This window comes from Oncorhynchus tshawytscha, linkage group LG16, assembly GCF_018296145.1.
Source record: "Oncorhynchus tshawytscha isolate Ot180627B linkage group LG16, Otsh_v2.0, whole genome shotgun sequence".
Lineage (NCBI taxonomy): Eukaryota > Metazoa > Chordata > Actinopteri > Salmoniformes > Salmonidae > Oncorhynchus > Oncorhynchus tshawytscha.
Window position 1 is genome coordinate 39,212,001 of NC_056444.1, and position 23,642 is coordinate 39,235,642.

At 43.9% G+C, this 23,642-nt stretch overlaps 1 protein-coding gene across 1 annotated transcript in view; it reads left to right on the forward strand.

Annotated features, from left to right (window-relative positions):
* The window catches only part of LOC112215148 (disks large-associated protein 1), a 120,431-nt gene that overhangs the window by 25,670 nt on the left and 71,119 nt on the right, over nt 1-23,642 (forward strand). Inside the window, exon 3 of the mRNA XM_042299147.1 lies at nt 902-1,082. Within this exon, the coding sequence (XP_042155081.1) occupies nt 902-1,082 (181 nt within the window). The remainder of the gene's footprint in view (nt 1-901; nt 1,083-23,642) is intronic.

Genomic DNA, 23,642 nt, shown 5'->3' on the forward strand with positions numbered 1-23,642 from the left:
CTTGTCATCTCCCCACTACTTAAATGCATCAGAGCTTGCCCAAGTCCTTTTTTCTCCACTCTGTCAAGCGAATCAAAAGATATTCCAAGGACACTCAAAGCTTATGTGAGTATTAAACAATGTGCTCGTTGATTAGATATGGGATGGTCCTGAAGCGATTGAATATTCAGAAAGAGTGCTCTACTCCTCTCTACTCTTTCTATACACACACACACGCGCACACACACACCAGAGGAGGCTGGAGGAAGGGGTATAGGAGGATGTGCTCATCATAATGACTAGAATGGAATCAAACACATGGAAACAATATGTCTGACTCCCTTCCATTTATTCCATTCCAGCCATTACACTAAGCCCATCTACATCTCATCCCACCAGCCTCCTCTGACACACACACACACACACACACACACACACACACACACACACACACACACACACACACACACACACACACACACACACACACACACACACACACACACACACACACACACACAACCACCCCTGTTGTCTCTCTCCTCGTTCTTTCTCTCATGCATACATAAATATACACACTTTCCATAAACATGCACTCTTTCCTGGGGGATGAGTTGTGAAGCTCTCTCTCTCTCTCTCTCTCTCTCTCTCTCTCTCTCTCTCTCTCTCTCTCTCTCAAAAAAGTCATTTTTAGAGTTCCTTCAAATATCATCCAACTTCATGAAAAACATGGTTTTGACTGTTACTGACATTTAAAGAACTTGTTTTTATTTGAAACATATTCACATATTCACAACATATTTCTCTCTCTCTCTCTCTCTCTCTCTCTCTCTGTCTGTCTGTCTGCCTTCAGTTGTTCTTCCTTTGGCTCTCTCTCATGGGCGTATTTTCTCCCCCAACTTCTCTCTCTCTTTCTCTGCAGGATCTCCACCGAGTCGCACTCTCCCAAGCTGCAGATCCGGAGCCACAGCTACCTGCGTGCGGTGAGTGAGGTTTCCATCAATAGAAGCCTGGACAGCTTGGACCCGGCAGGGCTGCTGGCCTCGCCCAAATTCCGCTCACGAAACGAGAGCTACATGAGAGCCATGCGCACCATTAGCCAGGTTGGTGGCCCTGGGGGTGCATACCTCCCCCTGCTCCGTCCCCTAACCGGCTCCTGTCCTTTCTTACACCCAAAGGCCATGCAAGGGGGAGGAAAAACCAACCCCAAATCATCGATCGAAAAAGCTAACAACTCCAAACCAACCTCATACCAACACCAAATCAAACCCTATCCAAACCCTAATCAACAATCAGACAACCACCCAGCAACCATCTCATCTGAGCGGCTATTTAAACCAAACCATCTCCAAACATTCAGGTGTTGTTTCCTTTTTATTTTTTTATTTCACCTTTATTTAACCAGGTAGGCAAGTTGAGAACAAGTTCTCATTTACAATTGCGACCTGGCCAAGATAAAGCAAAGCAGTTTGACACATACAACGACACAGAGTTACACATGGAGTAAAACAAACATACAGTCAATAATACAGTATAAAGAAGTCTATATACGATGTGAGCAAATGATGTGAGATAAGGGAGGTAAAGGCAAAAAAATGGCAAAGTAAATACAATATAGCAAGTAAAACACTGGAATGGTAGATTTGCAGTGGAAGAATGTGCAAAGTAGAAATAAAAATAATGGGGTGCAAAGGAGCAAAATAAATAAATGAATAAAATAAATACAGTAGGGAAAGAGGTTGTTTGGGCTAAATTATAGGTGGGCTATGTACAGGTGCAGGAATCTGTGAGCTGCTCTGACAGTTGGTGCTTAAAGCTAGTGAGGGAGATAAGTGTTTCCAGTTTCAGAGATTTTTGTAGTTCGTTCCAGTCATTGGCAGCAGAGAACTGGAAGGAGAGGCGGCCAAAGAAAGAATTGGTTTTGGGGGTGACCAGAGAGATATACCTGCTGGAGCGCGTGCTACAGGTGGGTGATGCTATGGTGACTGCTAGACTTTACCTAGCAGGGTCTTGTAGATGACCTGGAGCCGGTGGGTTAGGCGACGAGTATGAAGCGAGGGCCAGCCAACGAGAGAGTACAGGTCGCAATGGTGGGTAGTATAATGGTGGGTAGTATATGGGGCTTTGGTGACAAACCGGATTGCACTGTGATAGACTGCATCCAATTTGTTGAGTAGGGTATTGGAGGCTATTTTGTGAATGACATCGCCGAAATCGAGGATTGGTAGGATGATCAGTTTTACAAGGGTATGTTTGGCAGCATGAGTGAAGGATGCTTTGTTGCGAAATAGGAAGCCAATTCTAGATTTAACTTTGGATTGGAGATGTTTGATGTGGGTCTGGAAGGAGAGTTTACAGTCTAACCAGACACCTAGGTATTTGTAGTTGTCCACGTATTCTAAGTCAGAGCCGTCCAGAGTAGTGATGTTGGACAGGCGGGCATGTGCAGGCAACGATCGGTTGAAGAGCATGCATTTAGTTTTACTTGTATTTAAGAGCAATTGGAGGCCACGGAAGGAGAGTTGTATGGCATTGAAGCTTGCCTGGAGGGTTGTTAACACAGTGTCCAAAGAAGGGCCAGAAGTATACAGAATGGTGTTTCCTTCAGGTCTAATGATCAGAGTCAAATTCACAGTGCTAATTAGACTACAAGAAATACAGCCCTCCTTTTCCTTGATCCCTCCATCATCCCATCCGTCTGTTAATTCCTCCTCTGTAGACTCCTACGACATATAGAGAAATACTCAAATTAGGTCTTTCTCATTAGAGCTGAAACAACGTTTTCAGCCAGGAAACACACATGGACTACACTGCAGGAATGTACATGTATTTAGTACTGAAGTCCGGTAAAGGGAGGACAACTCATTGTAATGTCTGGAATGGAATCAATGGAATAGTACCAAACATATTGAAACCATGTGTTTGATGTGTTTAATACAGTTCCATTCACTTCGCTTCAAAACCATCCTCCACACCAGCTACCACTGGTCCTTAACAGATCAGCTAATTCCCAATGCTCTGCATCATGTAATACAGCACACATAGCCTTCTGCTAGCATACTTTACAATACAACAGCACAACAGATGCTTAATTCTCACAGCACACCTTAGAAAACGAGCGTGATGTATGTCTTACGCCACCAGTAATGCTTCACAGCCATTTTTAAAAGCACTTACTGCCCTGTACACTGGCACACTTCAAAGGTCGATACAAGCGGGTGAGAGAGAGAGATGGGAGAATTAGGAGCACACCTAATATCACATAAAACAGGTAAATTACACCAGATATGACAGACTGACCCTAGCCCCCGCCCCCATTGCACCATGGATACTGGAGACTGAGGCGGGGGGGGGGGGGGTCGGGGATCTATAGAAAGGGGGGTCTAAGGCGGGGGGCTGAGGATCTGTGGCTCCGTCCAATCTATACATTTATATATGTACCACACAATCTGTCTTCTTATCACATTGCATACTGTATCTACCACACATGTTCTGCAGCCCTCTCTCTCCAATCACCTGCCCCCAATCCAACATGTTGTCTCAAGCACACAGTCTCAATGTCTTACTCCCTCCTCTCCTTCAAATCCTGCCCAACCCACAGTCACAATTCTCCTAGCTAACCATCATCTACCATACTAGAGGAGTCGAATGAACGGGATGCTGTACAGTCACTATGGGACCTCTTTCTAGAGTGCCTGGTTAAATTGTGCATAAGACTATTTATGTCATCTCTTAATATATATACAGTACCAGTCAAAAGTTTGGACACACCTACTCTTTGAAGGGTTTGTCTTTATTTGTACTATTTTCTACATTGTAGAATAATAGTGAAGACATCAAAACTATGAAATAACACATATGGAATCAAAAAAGTGTTAAACAAATCAAAATATATTTTATGTATGAGATTCTTCAAAATAGCCACCCTTTGCCTTGATGACAGCTTTGCACACTTTTCTCTCAACCAGCTTCACCTGGAATGGTTTTCCGACAGTTTTGAAGGAGTTCCCACATATGCATATCCAGGCTGTATCTCAACTGGGCGTGATTGGGAGTCCCATGGGGCGGAGCACAATTGGCCTAGCTTCGTCCGGGTTTGGCCGGTGTAAGCAGTCATTGCAAATAAGAATTTGTTCTTAACTGACTTGCCTAGTTAAATAAAAATAAAACATTTTAAAAATATATGCTGAGCACTTGTTGGCAGCTTTTCCTTCACTCTGCAGTCCAACTCATCCCAAACCATCTCAACTGGGTTGAGGTCGGGTGATTGTGGAGGCCAGGTCAATTGATGCAGCACTCCATCACTCTAATTCTTGGTCAAATAGCCCTTACACAGTCTGGAGGTGTGTTTTGGGTCATTGTCCTGTTGAAAAACAAATGATAGTCCCACTAAGCGCAAACCAGATGGGATGTGGTATCGCTGCAGAATGCTGTGGTAGCCATGCTAGTTCTAAATAAATCACTGACAGTGTCACCAGCAAAGCACCCCTACACCATCACACCTCCTTCTCCTCCATGCATCACGGTGGGAACCACACATGCGGAGATCATCCGCTCACCTACTCTGCGTCTCACAAAGACATGGCGATTGGAACCAAAAATCTCAAATTTGGACTCATCAACACCAAAGGACAGATTTCCACTGGTCTAATGTCCATTGCTCGTGTTTCTTGGCCCAAGCAAGTCTCTTCTTCTTATTGGTGTCCTTTAGTAGTGGTCTCTTTGCAGCAATTCAACCATGAAGGCCTGATTGACGCTGAACAGTTGATATTGAGATGTATCTGTTACTTGAACTCCATGAAGCATTTATTTGGGCTGCAATCTGAGGTGCAGTAAACTCTAATGAACTTATCCTCTGTAGCAGAGGTAACTCTGGGTCTTATTTTCCTGTGGCAGTCCTCATGAGAGCCAGTTTCATCATAGCACTTGATGGTTTTTGCGGATTGACTGACCTTCCTGTCTTTAAGTAATGATGGTCTGTCATTTCTCTTTGCTTATTTGAGCTTTCTTGCCATAATATGGACTTGGTCTTTTACCAAATAGGGCTGTCTTCGATATACTAATCCCTACCTTGTCACAAAACACCTGATTGGCTCAAATGCATTAGGAAGAAAATAAATTCCACAAATTAACTTTTAACAAGGCACACCTGTTAATTGAAATGCATTCCATGTGACTACCTCATGAAGCTGGTTGAGAGAATGGCAAAAGTGTGCAAAGCTGTCATCAAGGCAAAGGGTGGCTACTTTGAAGAATCTCATATAAAAAATATATTTTGATTTTTTTAACACTTTTTTGGCTACATGATTCCATATGTATTATTTAATAGTTTTGATGTCATCACCAATTATTCTACAATGTTTTTGATTGTCTTATTGCCTATTGGTCTACATATTTCATTATGGTGATTGTGTTCCCCATACTCTATATAATCTAGATGTTTCTAGATATGTGTTTGTGATGTCTTCACTATTATTCTACAATGTAGAACATAGTCAAAATAAAGAAAAACCCTTGAATAAGTAGGTGTGTCCAAACTTTTGCCTGGTAATGTATAAATATATACCCTATATATATATATATATAAAGTATAAATATAAAGTATTTCGACACCACTTCATATAAGTGGATTTGGCTATTTCAGCCACTCCCGTTGCAAACAGGTGTAGAAAATCGAGCACACAGCCATGCAATCGCCATAGACAAACATTGGCAGTAGAATGGCCTTACTGAAGAGCTCTGTGACTTTCAACGTGGCACCGTCAAGTTCCTGCCCTGCTAGAGCTGCCCCGATCAACTGTAAATGATGCTATTGTGAAGTGGAAACTCTAGGAGGGACAACAGCTCAGCCACAAGTGATAGGCTACACAAGCTCACAGAACTCAAATCAAATCAAATCAAATTTTATTTGTCACATACACATGGTTAGCAGATGTTAATGCGAGTGTAGCAAAATGCTTGTGCTTCTAGTTCCGACAATGCAGTAATAATCCAACAAGTAATCTAACTAACAATTCCCCCCAAAAACTACTGTCTTATACACAGTGTAAGGGGATAAAGAATATGTACATAAAGATATATGAATGAGTGATGGTACAGAGCAGCATAGGCAAGATACAGTAGATGGTATCGAGTACAGTATATACATATGAGATGAGTATGTAAACAAAGTGGCATAGTTAAAGTGGCTAGTGATACATGTATTACATAAGGATGCAGTAGACGATATAGAGTACAGTATATACATATACATATGAGATGAATAATGTAGGGTATGTAAACATTATATTAGGTAGCATTGTTTAAAGTGGCTAGTGATATATTTTACATCATTTCCCATCAATTCCCATTATTAAAGTGGCTGGAGTTGAGTCAGTGTGTTGGCAGCAGCCACTCAATGTTAGTGGTGGCTGTTTAACAGTCTGATGGCCTTGAGATAGAAGCTGTTTTTCAGTCTCTCGGTCCCAGCTTTGATGCACCTGTACTGACCTCACCTTCTGGATGATAGCGGGGTGAACAGGCAGTGGCTCGGGTGGTTGTTGTCCTTGATGATCTTTATGGCCTTCCTGTAACATCGGGTGGTGTAGGTGTCCTGGAGGGCAGGTAGTTTGCCCCCGGTGATGCGTTGTGCAGACCTCACTACCCTCTGGAGAGCCTTACGGTTGTGGGCGGAGCAGTTGCCGTACCAGGCGGTGATACAGCCCGCCAGGATGCTCTCGATTGTGCATCTGTAGAAGTTTGTGAGTGCTTTTGGTGACAAGCCAAATTTCTTCAGCCTCCTGAGGTTGAAGAGGCGCTGCTGCGCCTTCTTCACGATGCTGTCTGTGTGAGTGGACCAATTCAGTTTGTCTGTGATGTGCCGAGGAACTTAAAACTTACTACCCTCTCCACTACTGTTCCATCGATGTGGATAGGGGGGTGTTCCCTCTGCTGTTTCCTGAAGTCCACAATCATCTCCTTAGTTTTGTTGACGTTGAGTGTGAGGTTTTCCTGACACCACACTCCGAGGGCCCTCACCTCCTCCCTGTAGGCCGTCTCGTCGTTGTTGGTAATCAAGCCTACCACTGTTGTGTCGTCCGCAAACTTGATGATTGAGTTGGAGGCGTGCGTGGCCACGCAGTCGTGGGTGAACAGGGAGTACAGGAGAGGGCTCAGAACGCACCCTTGTGGGGCCCCAGTGTTGAGGATCAGCGGGGTGGAGATGTTGTTGCGTACCCTCACCACCTGGGGGCGGCCCGTCAGGAAGTCCAGTACCCAGTTGCACAGGGCGGGGTCGAGACCCAGGGTCTCGAGCTTGATGACGAGCTTGGAGGGTACTATGGTGTTGAATGCCGAGATGTAGTCGATGAACAGCATTCTCACATAGGTATTCTTCTTGTCCAGATGGGTTAGGGCAGTGTGCAGTGTGGTTGAGATTGCATCGTCTGTGGACCTATTTGGGCGGTAAGCAAATTGGAGTGGGTCTAGGGTGTCAGGTAGGGTGGAGGTGATATGCTCCTTGACTAGGCTCTCAAAGCACTTCATGATGACGGACGTAAGTGCTACGGGGCGGTAGTCGTTTAGCTCAGTTACCTTAGCTTTCTTGGGAACAGGAACGATGGTGGCCCTCTTGAAGCATGTGGGAACAGCAGACTGGTATAGGGATTGATTGAATATGTCCGTGAACACACCGGACAGCTGGTCTGCGCATGCTCTGAGGGCGCGGCTGGGGATGCCGTCTGGGCCTGCAGCCTTGCGAGGGTTAACACGTTTAAATGTTTTACTCGCCTCGGCTGCAGTGAAGTGCAGGCCGTGTCAGTGGCACTGTATTGTCCTCAAAGCGGGCAAAAAAGTTATTTAGTCTGCCTGGGAGCAAGACATCCTGGTCCGTGACTGGGCTGGTTTTCTTCTTGTAGTCCGTGATTGACTGTAGACCCTGCCACATACCTCTTGTGTCTGAGCCGTTGAATTGAGATTCTACTTTGTCTCTATACTGACGCTTAGCTTGTTTGATAGCCTTGCGGAGGGAATAGCTGCACTGTTTGTATTCGGTCATGTTACCAGTCACCTTGCCCTGATTAAAAGCAGTGGTTCGCGCTTTCAGTTTCATGCGAATGCTGCCATCAATCCACGGTTTCTGGTTAGGGAATGTTTTAATCGTTGCTATGGGAATGACATCTTCAACGCACGTTCTAATGAACTCGCACACCGAATCAGCGTATTCGTCAATGTTGTTATCTGACGCAATACGAAACATATCCCAGTCCACGTGATGGAAGCAGTCTTGGAGTGTGGAATCAGCTTGGTCGGACCAGCGTTGGACAGACCTCAGCGTGGGAGCTTCTTGTTTTAGTTTCTGTCTGTAGGCAGGGATCAGCAAAATGGAGTCGTGGTCAGCTTTTCCGAAAGGAGGGCGGGGCAGGGCCTTATATGCGTCGTGGAAGTTAGAGTAACAATGATCCAAGGTTTTTTCAGCCCTGGTTGCGCAATCAATATGCTGATACAATTTAGGGAGTCTTGTTTTCAGATTAGCCTTGTTAAAATCCCCAGCTACAATGAATGCAGCCTCAGGATGTATGGATTCCAGTTTGCAAAGAGTGAAATAAAGTTCGTTCAGAGCCATCGATGTGTCTGCTTGGGGGGGATATATACGGCTGTGATTATAATCGAAGAGAATTCTCTTGGTAGATAATGCGGTCGACATTTGATTGTGAGGAATTCTAAATCAGGTGAACAGAAGGATTTGACTTCCTGTATATTTCTGTGATCATACCACGTCTCGTTAGCCATAAGGCATACGCCCCCGCCCCTCTTCTTACCAGAAAGATGTTTGTTTCTGTCGGCGCGATGCGTTGAGAAACCCGCTGGCTGCACCGCCTCCGATAGCGTCTCACCAGTGAGCCATGTTTCCGTGAAGCAAAGAACGTTACAGTCTCTGATGTCCCTCTGGAATGCTACCCTTGCTCGGATTTCATCAACCTTGTTGTCAAGAGACTGGACATTGGCGAGAAGAATGCTAGGGAGTGGTGCACGATGTGCCCGTCTCCGGAGTCTGACCAGAAGACCGCCTCTTTTACGGAGTCGTTTTTTTGGGTCGCCGGCTGGGATCCATTCCGTTGTCCTGGTTGAAAGGCAGAACACAGGATCCGCTTCGTGAAAATCATATTCTTGGTCGTACTGATGGTGAGTTGACACTGATCTTATATTCAGTAGTTCTTCTCGACTGTATGCAATGAAACCTAAGATGACCTGGGGTACTAATGTAAGAAATAACACGTAAAAAAACAAAAAACTGCATAGTTTCCTAGGAACGCGAAGCGAGGCGGCCATCTCTGTCGGCGCCGGAAGTAAATGGATCACTGAGTGCTAAAGCGCGTTACGCGTACACATCGTCTGTCCTTGGCTGCAACACTCAATACCGAGTTCCAAACGGCCTCTGAAGCAACGTCAGCACCATAATCTTCGTTCGCACCATAACCTTCGTTAGCCGCACACATGCCTAAGATCACCAGGCGCAATGCCGAGCGTCGGCTGGAGTGTTGTTGGAGCAGTTGAACTCTGGAGCAGTGGAAACACGTTCTCTGGAGTGCTGAATCACGCTTCACCATCTGGCAGTCTGATGGACAAATCTGGATTTGGCAGATGTCAGGAGAATGCTACCTGCCCAAATGCATAGTGCCAACTGTAATGTTTGGACGTTTAAAAAGACAGGCAGAGTGGGCAGGGAACTTCTATTCATGAGCTCACCTTGACTGACAGCTCTTTGAAAGGCCTATGTCAAGCAACTTGGAGGCAGTGAACAGTGTTGCAGTAATATCATCTCAAGTCAATTTGGTGATACACTAAGCAACATTGAAATTGCATCAATCATGTCATTTTTGTGATACAGTACTTCTTATTTTCCTTTGATATTATGGCGGTCCGCAAACAAATGTTATAGGAGCATCAATTGGCTGTGCATCAGCCTACTATTCTGTAGTATGAATTCTTTACACTGTGAAAAAAAATAGCCCTACCAACTAACCCTAAACCCATTAAAAACCTCACCATTATTACACCACTTTGGCCCTATCTGATTCTACACCAGGCCAGCAGTCTGGGAGGACGGGACACTATCGTTCAAAACACCTTGTAACTCTTCTGCAGTGAAATCTCATACACCCAAGTGCTTCTCTGCAGCTACCGCCACCACATCTATCCTTTGTGATTTATGTTCCATTCCTGTGGTTCAGGTGACAACCATGGCCATGAACACCGAAAAAATGAACTTTAATGAAGCACGTGTCATTCCTATCACTCTCTATTGGCCTCGACCTACTCACCCTGGACCAGTATGTGAGCGGAGCTGGAGTGGAGCGTGCCCAATTTGTTTGTTGCCCTGTTTCCAAATGTCCACATGGCTGGGATAACCTACTCAAGTAAGTAAATACATTTAGAAAATGTCAAAAAACCCGATATGTATTATTTACTAGCTAGCTACAGTGCAGGCTAACTCAAATGAGTTGCTAACATAGCTAGCTAGCTGTCTAGCCAACTTTACATACTGTATAGATAGCTAGCTAAGTGAATTATATTTTACCTCTCAGTCCTGGTCCTGGGGACTCAAAAGGGTGCACATTTTGGTTTTGCCTTCGCACTACATAGCTGGTTCAAATGATCAAGTCATCATCAAGCTTCAAGTGGTATTTATGCATTCATTTGTGATGTTATCCTTAATTAGATCCTGCTCTTGTCACATGTTACACATGCACACATATCTATCTATCCAAAGTTAGCATGATTTGTTATAAGGGATATTATACTTTAGTAATCCATAATGACCTGGCGATGTTAAAGTCGAATAATGACATTATCTTCTGTATTCCTACAGATACCTTGTAACTGGAGATTCCTTCAAAACGATTACCTGCAGTTACCATGTAGGGCAATGCAAGGTTGGGTGACCAGGGCCATCTGGAACTAACTCCTGGGAGAATTCAGGTGTGTGAAGGCTACCTGTGCTCTTCATAACTTCACGAGGATGGACACACAGTCCAGGAAGGAATCTGCAGCTCACCACCATGTGCCAGAGGAGAGATCTGCTGCTCTGCAGGATGCTTCAAAGATGGGGGCCAACAATGTAGCACGGGAGGAAATCCATGTGCGGGAGATCTTCCCCTCCTACTTCTTCAAAAAGGGTTCTGTTCCCTTGGCAACACCATAGACTACATAATGCACAACAAAATGCTATTATAAGATCCATCCATTGTAATAAGTTGTAATAAGAGTATTCTTCTATTTACTAAGCTATGTCTACTGCAGTTATAACATTCCCAGTTTCTCTCCTTTTGATTTCTTCTTCTCGGGTGAGGGTGCTGTTCAGGTAAGGTTGATGTCTGTACAAAAATAAAACCGTCTCTTTTAAGTCACTCATATTGAACAATTTCAGAACAATTACACGGAACCCAAACCGGCTGCGCGCGTGCGCCATCGTGCGTTATCGTACATACATTTATTCCCCCCCCCCCACACATCAAACGCGATCACAACACACAGGTTAAAATATCAAAACAAATTCTGAACCAATGACATTAATTTGCGGACAGGTCGAAAATCATTAAACATGTATGGCAATTTAGCTAGTTAGCTTGCACTTGCTAGCTAACGTTAATTTGTCCGATTTGGCTAGTTTGCTGTTGCTAGCTAATTTGTCCTGGGATATAAACATTGAGTTATTATTTTACCTGAAATGCACAAGGACCTATACTCCGACAATTAATCCACACATTAAACGGCCAACCGAATCGTATCTAGTCATCTCTCCTCCTTCCAGGCTTTTTCATCGTTTAACTTATATGGTGATCGCATCTAAACTTTCATTGTATTACCATTACCACTTTCAGTCACCCATGTGGGTATAACCAATGAGGAGATGGCACGTGGGTACCTGCTTCTATAAACCAATGAGGAGATGGGAGAGGCAGACCTTTCTGCTCGATCTGCGTCAGAAATAGGAATGAGTTCTATTTTAGCCCTTGGCGTCGCAGACGTTCCATGGCGCACGCGAGCAGTGTGGGTGCAATAATTGAATAGCATGAATTTCTACATATATTTTGCGACTCTCGCGCACGTGACGTGTCCGGTCTGGTCAGCATATTAGACCCATTGGATTGTGTTGTGCAGTAGGCAGGCTCAGGTGTTTTACTGTGGCTCCTTCCACCTTCAATAAAATAGGCAAGAGGACCAACCATTGAGAATAGTAAGACACTCCATTATTTATATAATTACGCTACAGTTGTTTACATACACCTTAGCCAAATATATTTAAACTCAGTTTTTCACAATTCCTGACATACCTAATCCAATTAAAAATTCCCTGTCTTAGGTCAGTTAGGATCATCACTTTATTTAAAGAATGTGAAATGTCAGAATAATAGCAGAAAGAATGATTTATTCAGCTTTTATTTATTTCGTCACATTCCCAGTGGGTCAGAAGTTTACATACACTCAATTTGTATTTGTAGCATTGCCTTTAAATTGTTTAACTTGGGTCAAACGTTTCGGGTATCCTTCCATAAGCTTCCCATAATAAGTTAGCTGAATGTTGGCCCATTCCTCCTGATAGAGCTGGTGTAACTGAGTCAGGTTTGTAAGGCCTCCTTGCTCACACACGCTTTTTCAGTTCTGCCCACAAATTGTCTATGGGATTGAGGTCAGAGCTTTGTGATGGCCACTCAAATACCTTGACTTTGTTGTCCTTAAGCCATTTTGCCACAATTTTGGGAGTATGCCTGGGGTCATTGTCCATTTGGAAGACCCATTTGCAACCAAGCTTTAACAGCCTGAGTGATGTCTTGAGATATTGCTTCACTATATCCACGTAATTTTCCCCCCTCATGATGCCATCTATTTTGTGAAGTGCACCAGTCCCTCCTGCAGCAAAGCACCCCCACAACATGATGCTGCCACCCCTGTGCTTCACGGTTAAGATGGTGTTCTTTGGCTTGCAAGCCTCCCCCTTTTTCCTCCAAACATAACGATGGTCAAACAGTTCTATTTTTGTTTCATCAGACCAGAGGACATTTCTCCAAAAACTACGATCTTTGTCCCCATGTGGAGTTGCAAACCGTAGTCTGGATTTTTTATGGCGGTTTTGGAGCAGTGGCTTCTTCCTTGCTGAGTGGCCTTTCAGGTTATGTCAATATAGGACTCGTTTTATTGTGGATATAGATACTCTTGTACATGTTTCCTCCAGCATTCTCACAAGGTCCTTTGCTGTTGTTCTGGGTTTGATTTGCACTTTTCGCACCAAAGTACGTACATCTCTAGGAGACAGAATGTGTCTCCTTCCTGATGTTTATACTTGCGAACTATTGTTTGTACAGATGAACGTGGTACCTTCGGGCGTTTGGACATTTCCCTTAAGGATGAACCAGACTTAGGGAGGTCTATAATTTTTTTCTGAAGTCTTGGCTGATTTCTTTTGATTTTCCCATGATGTCAAGCAAAGAGGCACTAAGTTTGAAGTTAGACCTTGAAATACATCCACAGCTACACCTCCAATTGACTCAAATGATGTCAATTAGCCTATCAGAAGCTTCTAAAGCCATGATATAATTTTCTGGAATTGTCCAAGCTGTTTAAAGGCAGTCGACTTAGTGTATGTAAACCTCTGACCAATTGGAATTGTGATTCAGTGAATTATAAGTGAAATAATCTGTCTGTAAACAATTGTTGGAAAAATTACTAAGTAGATGTCCTAACCGACGTGTCAAAGCTATAGTTTGTTAACAAGAAATGTGTGGAGTTGTTGAAAAACGAGTTTTAATGACTCTAACCTAAGTGTATGTAAACTTCCGACTTCAGCTGTATATTGTTTGTCCTCAAGTGTCTGTGCATGTTTTTCAGTATAAAGTAATTTGCAGCCACTTAGTGTGGACACCAGGTGAGACCACACACATAGATTCCTGTTGAACATTTTCTCTTTAACTACCTTATTTTCTCAATAACAGTCTCTATCCTTCACTTCATCCCTCTCTCCCCCTTCTACCTAAATCCTCTCGGTTATCAAATCAAATCAAATGTATTTATATAGCCCTTCGTACATCAGCTGATATCTCAAAGTGCTGTACAGAAACCCAGCCTAAAACCCCAAACAGCAAGCAATGCAGGTGTAGAAGCACGGTGGCTAGGAAAAACTCCCTAGAAAGGCCAAAACCTAGGAAGAAACCTAGAGAGGAACCAGGCTATGTGGGGTGGCCAGTCCTCTTCTGGCTGTGCCGGGTGGAGATTATAACAGAACATGGCCAAGATGTTCAAATGTTCATAAATGACCAGCATGGTCGAATAATAATAAGGCAGAACAGTTGAAACTGGAGCAGCAGCACGGCCAGGTGGACTGGGGACAGCAAGGAGTCATCATGTCAGGTAGTCCTGGGGCATGGTCCTAGGGCTCAGGTCCTCCGAGAGAGAGAAAGAAAGAGAGAAAGAGAGAATTAGAGAAAGCACACTTAAATTCACACAGGACACTGAATAGGACAGGAGAAGTACTCCAGATATATCAAACTGACCCTAGCCGCCCGACACATAAACTACTGCAGCATAAATACTGGAGGCTGAGACAGGAGGGGTCAGGAGACACTGTGGCCCCACCCGAGGACACCCCCGGACAGGTCCAAACAGGAAGAATATAACCCTACCCACTTTGCCAAAGCACAGCCACACCACTAGAGGGATATCTTCAACCACCAACTTAACATCCTGAGACAAGGCTGAGTATAGCCCACAAAGATCTCCGCCATGGCACAACCCAAAGGGGGGCGCCAACCCAGACAGGATGACCACATCAGTGAATCAACCCACTCAGGTGACTCAGGTTATATCAGCTTTGTCGGTGAACCCCTCCCGCATCTGATCATAGAGGCACAGCATGATCAGAGGTGAGAGGTCACTTGGTCGGGTCAACAGGAAGTATTATTAAGGAGATGCTTCACGTTGAAATACAGATAGAGATGTAGTAGTCCCAGAGTTAATGATCCAAGGTCAGTTTTGCATTTCACCTCCTGATGATTAATGACGGAGAGTGTAAGAATAAAATAAGAAAAAATGCTTAATCATGCTCTCTCTCAATCCATCTGTCTCTCGTCTGCAGGTATTTTTTTGATGTGAGAGAGAAAGCCAGTCCCGTCATCACCACTTCACCCGCTCTTAAGATAACCTTCGGGCCAACTGGGGGCCCAAGGCTGGTTAGGAGACACCGCTAGAGACACTATGTAATTGTGATGAACTGAGTAGATATTAGGGCAGCACTGTGATTCATTATTTATATGCTGTCTTCCCTGCTCCTCTGTTCTTACCTATTTCCCTTTTCTGTCTTTTAAACTCTCTCACGCCTCTCTACCCACCTCCTCGTTCTTCCTCTGTTTTTAGAATGCACGCCGTATGTGCATTGAAGTACAGATTGAACTTGAATGTATAATATTACAATTATAATATTTATAATGCATGTATTATGTATTTACCACACCTGGATTATGAACTTCTTTCAATAAAGCGTTTCACATGATCCACTTGTTGAAATGAAGTCTGTCATTTGATGAAATACTACACATATCCTATGTCCACAGATTAATGCAGATGAAGGGAGTTAGATATTGAGATGAACCGGTTTTAGATTATTTACATGATGCTGTACTGTAGGAAGTGTAGTGAACTGTTTTTAAAATTCTGTTTCTGTATATATATATGAATTACAAATCAGCCTTTATCTATTTAAATCATGTTTCTAGTCTATTGCATAGTTATAATGCGTAACCATTGATGTCCCAGGACTAGGACTGGTCAACACTGTTAAAGTGTAGAATGGTAATACATACATGCAGACACAGCATCATTCAAATAATGGAGTTTGATACTCCTGGTATTGGGTTTGACTGAAAAATAATGTTTCACAGACATTCATGCCTGAACCGCAGCTTTATTTGCCAATAATGTACAGGCAGGGTTGGGGAGTAATGGATTACATGTCATCCGTTACATGTAAGGGATTACAAAAGCGGTAACTGTAAACCGTTACGTTACCAGCAAAAATATTGTAATCAGATTACAGATACGTTTGAAAAACTATGATTACTTTGAGGATGTCTTTTAAAAACAGAAAGGATGTTTGCAAAAAAAAATATTCGACACTTCTCTGTTTTCTCAATGACATTCAAATCAGCATTGAAAAAAGGCACACGTTTGTTCCACCTGAGCGAGTCTGACCACAAGTCAGAGACCAATATGATGACACACCAAATGGGTTTGATGGATCCCGGGTAAAGAGCAGGAATAGGCTTTTGTAGGCTACTGTCCAAGCTATGTCTTCCAATGGTGTGACTGCTGTCGTCATCCAAAGATTATCCAACTTGAATAAACGCTTGGAGGTGAGGACGACAGCAGTGGTGTAGTCTACGGCGATACGGATATCACTTATTATTGATGTCTACATAGCAAATTGATGTGAATCACACCACTGCACTCTCATTTAGCTATTTGCACTTTACGGATTGTGGTTGTTGTGGATGGCTGTTCACAAATATAAATGTGTATTTGAACCCAATAACGGTCGAATTCAAGAAATTTAAGCTGCCTATCAATCATTGCTTTTGAAACCAGTGGACAGCCAGTGAAAAATGTGCTCTTGCAGCAGCTGCATAGTGCGGATCCCAGCCTATGGAATAAAAGTTAGCCTTTTATTGCTCAATTCATGCTGATACAAAAGGGACAATCTGTAGTTGCTACATCCATCTTTGGACTAATGAATTACATATACAGTGCCAGTCAAAAGTTTGGACACACCTTCTCATTCACATGTTTTGCTTTACTATTTTCTACATTGTAGAATAATAGTGAAAACATCAACACTATGAAATAACACATGCGGAATCATATAGTAACCAAAAAAGTGTTAAACAAATCAAAATAGATTTTAAATTCTTTAAAGTAGCCACCCTTTTGCCTTCATAACAACTTTGCACACTCTTGGCATTTCAACTAAAAGGTGTGCCTTGTTAAAAGTTCATTTGTGGAATTTGGCATTCTCTCAACCAGCTTCACGAGGAATGCTTTTCCAACCGTCTTGAAGGAGTTCCCACATATGCTGAGCACTTGTTGGCTGCTTTTCCTTCCCTCTGAGTTCCAACTCTTCCCAAACCATCTTATTGGGTTGTGGAGGCCAGGTCAGCTGATGCAGCACTCCATCACTCTCCTTCTTGGTCAAATAGCCCTTCCACAGCCTGGAGATGTGTTTTGGTTCATTGCCCTGTTGAAAAACAAATGACAGTCCCACTAAGCGCAAACCAAATGGGATGGAGTATCACTGCAGAATGCTGTGGTGCAAAAGGTGCAAAATCAAGGTGACTTACAAAGATGAGGACCAAGAGCAAGAGAGGGAATGCAGTGATGTAGTGTCTACAAAAATAAAGAATCATTGTGGAATCTGAAAAGACACATATCACAAAAGCATGATAGTGTACTTATTACGTGCAGATAGATAAGTGTGTCATTGTAGAAAAGTATTTAGAAACAAAAAATCTACATTTCGCTAATCTATACAATAGTCCAATACTTTCGCACCAATAGGCTTGGAGTATTCCCACATTCAAGGAGCTTTCTGTTTTGATTGGTTATTGGTTTATTTTGCCTAAAAACTTTTAGGCCTACCTGTAGAAAATGTGCCTGGCAATAGTAGCCAAAAGGGCGTTTAGCTTCTCCAGTGGCTCTGCAAGTGTGGAGATGATATTCTCTGCTGTTGGCCTGCTCTCCAGGCACCATCGCATGAGCCTGAATCCACAGACTGGCCAAACTTGTGTTTTCAAAAATGAATTCACCACTGAGCTTAATAAGGCATTTAAAAATATATATGTATTAAATTCTAAGTAAGTCACAGCCTATATGCACAATTTATAGACTATACTGATTTAATACAACTAAATGGTGTTTAAATGCTGAGCGCTTTTTGTCCCTACCAGTCTACTGTGTCACACTCACAAATGCTTCACAATGTATTCCTTTGAAGGCTATAGCCTTGAAATAATATAAATAATATAGCCTTTATAATTCATTTTCGTTCCTTCTTAGGCTCCGTCTGACTCCTGACCTATTTAGAGTCTTTATATGCTGTTTAATATGACGTGTACTGTAGCCTATTTGAAATTATGAGCGCTTCTCACATCCACCTTTTCATGTCTATTAAAATACTTTTCATTCAAATCATATGGTTTGGTTTCAATACTTCAAAACCAAATGGTAGGTCCAGGAAGTCACAAAAATAGATGGGTGTTGGTTAAATTGTGATTTTAATGAATGGAGCGAATTTGGAGCTGCAGTTTTTTTTTCCCTCCGATGAGCACAGATCAGTCTTTAGCAGAGCAGTTGGAAAAGGAGGTGGAGTTGCGCAACGCTCCATGAGCCATGAGCTGGATCAACGACCGCTCAACTCAGCTCACATACTCTGCCCTGGATTCATCTTCCTCTACTACTCTCTTCACTGTCTCAACATACGGCACATTCTGCACTACTCTGATCCTGGCAACCTCAACCTGCCCTTCTCTCACCGGACACCTCTGATCTCCAGCACCATGGGCACCCCTACAGTTTACACAGACAACTTCTTCCACCATTACTGCACACTCCTTTGTCTTATGTCCTCCTGGACACGTCTCACATCTAGGAATCTCCCTCCTACACACTGCTGCCACACGACCATAAGCTTGACACCTAAAACACAGACAAAAGCTCTCACGGGATAACTAACACATCCTAACTTGACTTTATCTGGTAAAGACCCTGCATCAAAACTCAGTAGTACAGTCTTCTCTGTTACACCGTGCTCTTCCAACTGATCTGCGTCACCAAACGGCAGGGGTCACAGACACCGGGAATCCTCAACTTCAGTTGATCCTCCTCAACACATAACTCAGGGGTCACAGACACCGGGAATCCTCAACTTCAGTTGATCCTCCTCAACACATAACTCAGGGGTCACAGACACCGGGAATCCTCAACTTCAGTTGATCCTCCTCAACACATAACTCAGTGGTCACAGACACCGGGAATCCTCAACTTCAGTTGATCCTCCTCAAAACATAACTCAGTGGTCACAGACACCGGGAATCCTCAACTTCAGGTGATCCTCCTCAACACATAACTCGCGATTACAGTTATCACTACTTTCAAAAGTGTCCAGCTCCAGAGCAAAGTTACAGTTCTTGGCCCTGGTCACGTGGTGCGGAGCGCACGCTCCCTCTGGATGTCAGAAACGCAAACAAACACTTTCACCTACCCAACACTCCCTAACCTCTTCTCCACCCAACCTGACACCACATATACAGTTGAAGTCGGAAGTTTACATACACCTTAGCCAAATACATTTAAACTCAGTTATTCACAATTCCTGACATTTAATCCTAGTAAAATGTCCCTGTCTTAGGTCAATTAGGATCACCACTTTATTTTAAGAATGTGAAATTTCTGAATAATAGTAGAGAGAGTGATTTATTTCAGCTTTTATTTATTTCGTCACATTCCCAGTGGGTCAGAAGTTTACATACACTCAATTAGTATTTGAGGTCAGGGCCCTTAGCCACTGCGCCACCCGGGAGGCCCCCTGGGTTTTTATTTATTTTGACTACTTTCTACATTGTAGAATAATAGTGAAGACATCAAAAGTATGAAATGGGATCATATGTGTAACCAAAAAAGTGTTAAACAAATCAAAGTATATTTTAGATTCTTCAAAGTAGCCACCCTTTGCCTTGATGACAGCTTTGCACACTCTTGGCATTCTCTCAACCAGCTTCATGAGGTAGTCACCTGGAACGCATTTCAATTAACAGGTTGCCTTGTTAAAAGTTCATTTGTGGAATTTGGTACACAGAAGATAGCCCTGTTGTCACGCTATGACCTTAGAGATCCCTGTTTATTCTCTATATTTTGGTTAGGTCAGAGGGTGGGTACTCTAGTTTTTGTATAGCTATGTTTTCTTTCTTTGTTGACCTGGTATGTTTCCCAATCAGAGGCAGCTGTCAATCGTTGTCTCTGATTTGGGGATCATACTTAGGCAGCCCTTTAGCCCACTTTCAGTTGTGGGATCTTGTCTTGTTTGGTTGCATGTATTTTTGCACGACGAAGCTTTTCGTTCGTTGTAGTGTTTATAGATTTTTTTTGCTGGTTCACATATTAATAAAATATGATGAACTTCAATCACGCTGCGCCTTGGTCTACCCTTAACGACGAACGTTACAGAAGATCCCACCACCAACGGACCAAGCAGCGTGGTCAGGAGGACTGGACCTGGGAGGAAATTCTGGAGGGAGCAGGACCTTGGAAAAGGGCCGGGGAGTATCGCCGTCCGAAGGAGGAGATAGAGGCAGCGAAAGCTTTTTGGGGGGGGGACACACTGGGAGATTGGCGGAGTCAGGGTTCAGACCTGAGCCAACTCCCCGTGCTTACCGTGGGTGACCGGTCAAGCACCGTGATATCCGGTTCTGCGCACCATGCCTTCAGTGCGCATCCTCAGCCCGGTGCGCTCTGTACAAGCTCCCCGCAGTTGCCGTGCTAGAGTGGGCATTCATCCAGGACCGATTGTGCTGGCTCAGCGCTCCTGGCCTCCGGTGCGTCTCTTCGGTCCAGGATATCCTGCGCCAGCTCTATGCACAGAATCTCCAGTTCGCCAGCACAGCCCAGTGCAGCCTGTTCCAGCTCCCCTCACTTGCCGTGCTACAGGGGGGATTCAGCCAGGACGCGTTGTGCCAGCTCTGCGCTCCAGACCTCCAGTGCGCCTCCACGGCCCAGCATATCCTGCGCCGGCTCTACGCACTATGTCTCCAGTGCGCCTTCATAGCCCAGTGCGTCCCGTGCCAGCTCTCCACACTCACCGAGCTGGAGTGCGTATCCAGCCAGGACGTGTTGTGGCAGCTCCCCGCACCAGGCTTCCAGTATGTCTCCTCAGTCCGGTGAGACCTGTTCCGGCTCTACGTACGAAGCCTCCAGTGATGATCCATGGTCCAAAGCCTCCAGTGATGATTCATGGCACGAAGCCTCCAGTGATGATCCATGGCACGGAGCCTCCAGTGATGATCCATGGCACGAAGCCTCCAGTGATGATCCATGGCCCGGAGCCTGTAGTGGTAATCCATGGCACGAAGCCTCCAGTGATGATCCATGGCCCGGAGCCTCCAGTGATAATCCATGGCCCGGAGCCTCCAGTGATGAACCATGGCCCGGAGCCTCCAGTGATAATCCATGGCCCGGAGCCTCCAGTGATGATCCATTGCCCGGAGCCTCCAGTGATGATCCATGGCACGAATCTTCCAGTGATGATCCATGGCCCGGAGCCTGTAGTGATGATCCATGGCAAGGTGCCTGCAGCGACGGTCCCCAGTCCAGAGCCTCCAGCGGGGGTTCCGAGTACAGAGCCTCTGGCGACGATCTGCAGTCCGGAGCCTCCAGCGATGGTTCGAGTTCAGAGTCTCCGGCGATGATCCACGGTCCGGTTCCTCCGGCAACGATTCACCATCCGGAGTCTCTAGTGACGATCCACGATCCGGTTCCACAGATGCAGAGGGATCAGCGTAGGGAGCAGGGGCTACGTCCCGAACCGGAGCCGCCACCGAGAGTAGATGCCCACCCAGACCCTCCCCTATAGGTCCAGGTTTGCGGCCAGAGTCCGCACCTTTGGGGGAATACTGTCATCACACCCTGACCTTAGAGATCCCTGTTTAGTCTCTATATTTTGGTTAGGTCAGGGTGTGACTAGGGTGGGTAATCTAGTTTTTGTACATCTATATTTTATTTTTCTTTGTTGGGCCTAGTATGGTTCCCAATCAGAGGCAGCTGTCTATCGTTGACTCTGATTGGGGATCATACTTAGGCAGACCTTTTTTCGACCTTCATTTGTGGGATCGTCTTTGTTTTGTTGCATGTATTTTTGCTTGACGAAGCTTTTAGTTCGTTGTATTGTTTATTGTTGTTTTTGCTGGTTCACATTTCAATAAAATATGATGAACTTCAATCAAGCTGCGCCTTGGTCTACTCTTAACCACGAACGTTACACCTGTTTGGTAAAAGACCAAGTCCATATTATGCCAAGAACCACTCAAATAAGAATACACAAATGACATTCCAGCTTTACATTATTTTATGAACGTCAGTCAATATGGAAAATGTCACGAGCAATGGACATTAGACAGGTGGAAATCTGTCCTTTGGTCTGATGAGTCCGAATTTGAGAGTTTTGGTTCCAACCGCCGTGTCTTTGTGAGAAGCAGAGTAGGTGAACGGAGGATCTCCACATGTGTGGTTCCCACCATGATGCATGGCGGAGGAGGAGGTGTGATGGTGTGGGGGTGCTTTGCTGGTTACACTGTCAGTGATTTATTTAGAATTCAAAGCACACTTAACCAGCAAACCTTCCACAGCATTCTGCAGCAATACGGCATCCCATCTGGTTTGCGCATAGTGGGACTATCATTTGTTTTTCAACAGGACAATGTCCCAAAACACCTCCAGGCTGTGTAAGGGCTATTTGAACAAGAATACATTTCTTTATGGCTACTGCATCTGCCATATAGCTTTTGATGTACAGAAGGAGGGTAAATCTTAATCTTTTATCCAAATATTTTGTATAAAGATAATCATTATATGTTCAGATTATAGGACTAACTCTGGTTGGAGTCAGTTGGAGGGCCGAGACACACTGCCTTCATATCGTAGGCCTGGAGTAGCAAACAATTAATAATAGCCACACCATACCAAACCTTCACAAGCGTTTATAAACTTTTTTAGGGAAATATCAAAAGTAAGTCAAGCCATTGTTTATAGGGAAAATATGAGCGGAAGAGCTAATGTAAACCAGGGGAAAAACGCACTGCCCTCCGCTGTGCCACACCAAAAAAGACAATCCTCCCTATTTTGGGGTTTTAGTCTTGGTTTCTGTATAGCACTTGGTGACATTGGCTGATGTAGAAAGGGCTTTATAAATACATTTGATTGATTGATTGACCATCCCTCCCCCAAGTGAATTTTGATCTGTCCCTTACAGACTTTAATGACTATGATAGGAGAAACTGAGGTTGGATCAACAACATTGTACTTATTGCACAATACTAACTTAATTGACAGAGTGAAAAGAATGAATCTTGTACAGAATAAAAATATTCCAAAACATCAACCTGTTTGCATCAAAGCCCTAAATTCATACTGCAAAGAATGTGGCAAAGCAATTAACTTTTTGTGCTGAATAAAAAGTGTTATGTTTGGAGCAAATCCAGTAGATCATATTACTGAGTACCACTCTCCATATTTTCAAGCATAGTGGTGGCTGTATCATGTTATGGGTATGCTTGTCGCAGACAAGGACTAGGGAGTTCTTTTAAATACAAATAAATGAAATATAGCTAAGCACAGGCAGAGTCCTAGAGAAAAACCTGGTTCAGTCTGCTTTCCAACAGACACTGGAAGACACATTGACCTTTCAGCAGGACAATAACCTAAAACAAGGCCAAATCTACCCTGGAGTTGCTTACCAAGAAGACAGTGAATGTTCCTCAGTGGTCAAGTTACAGATTTTACTGAAATCTACTTTGACTTAAATCTATTAAAAGACCTGAAAATGGTTGTCTAAGAATGATCAACCATATTGACAGAGCTTGAAGAATTTTGAA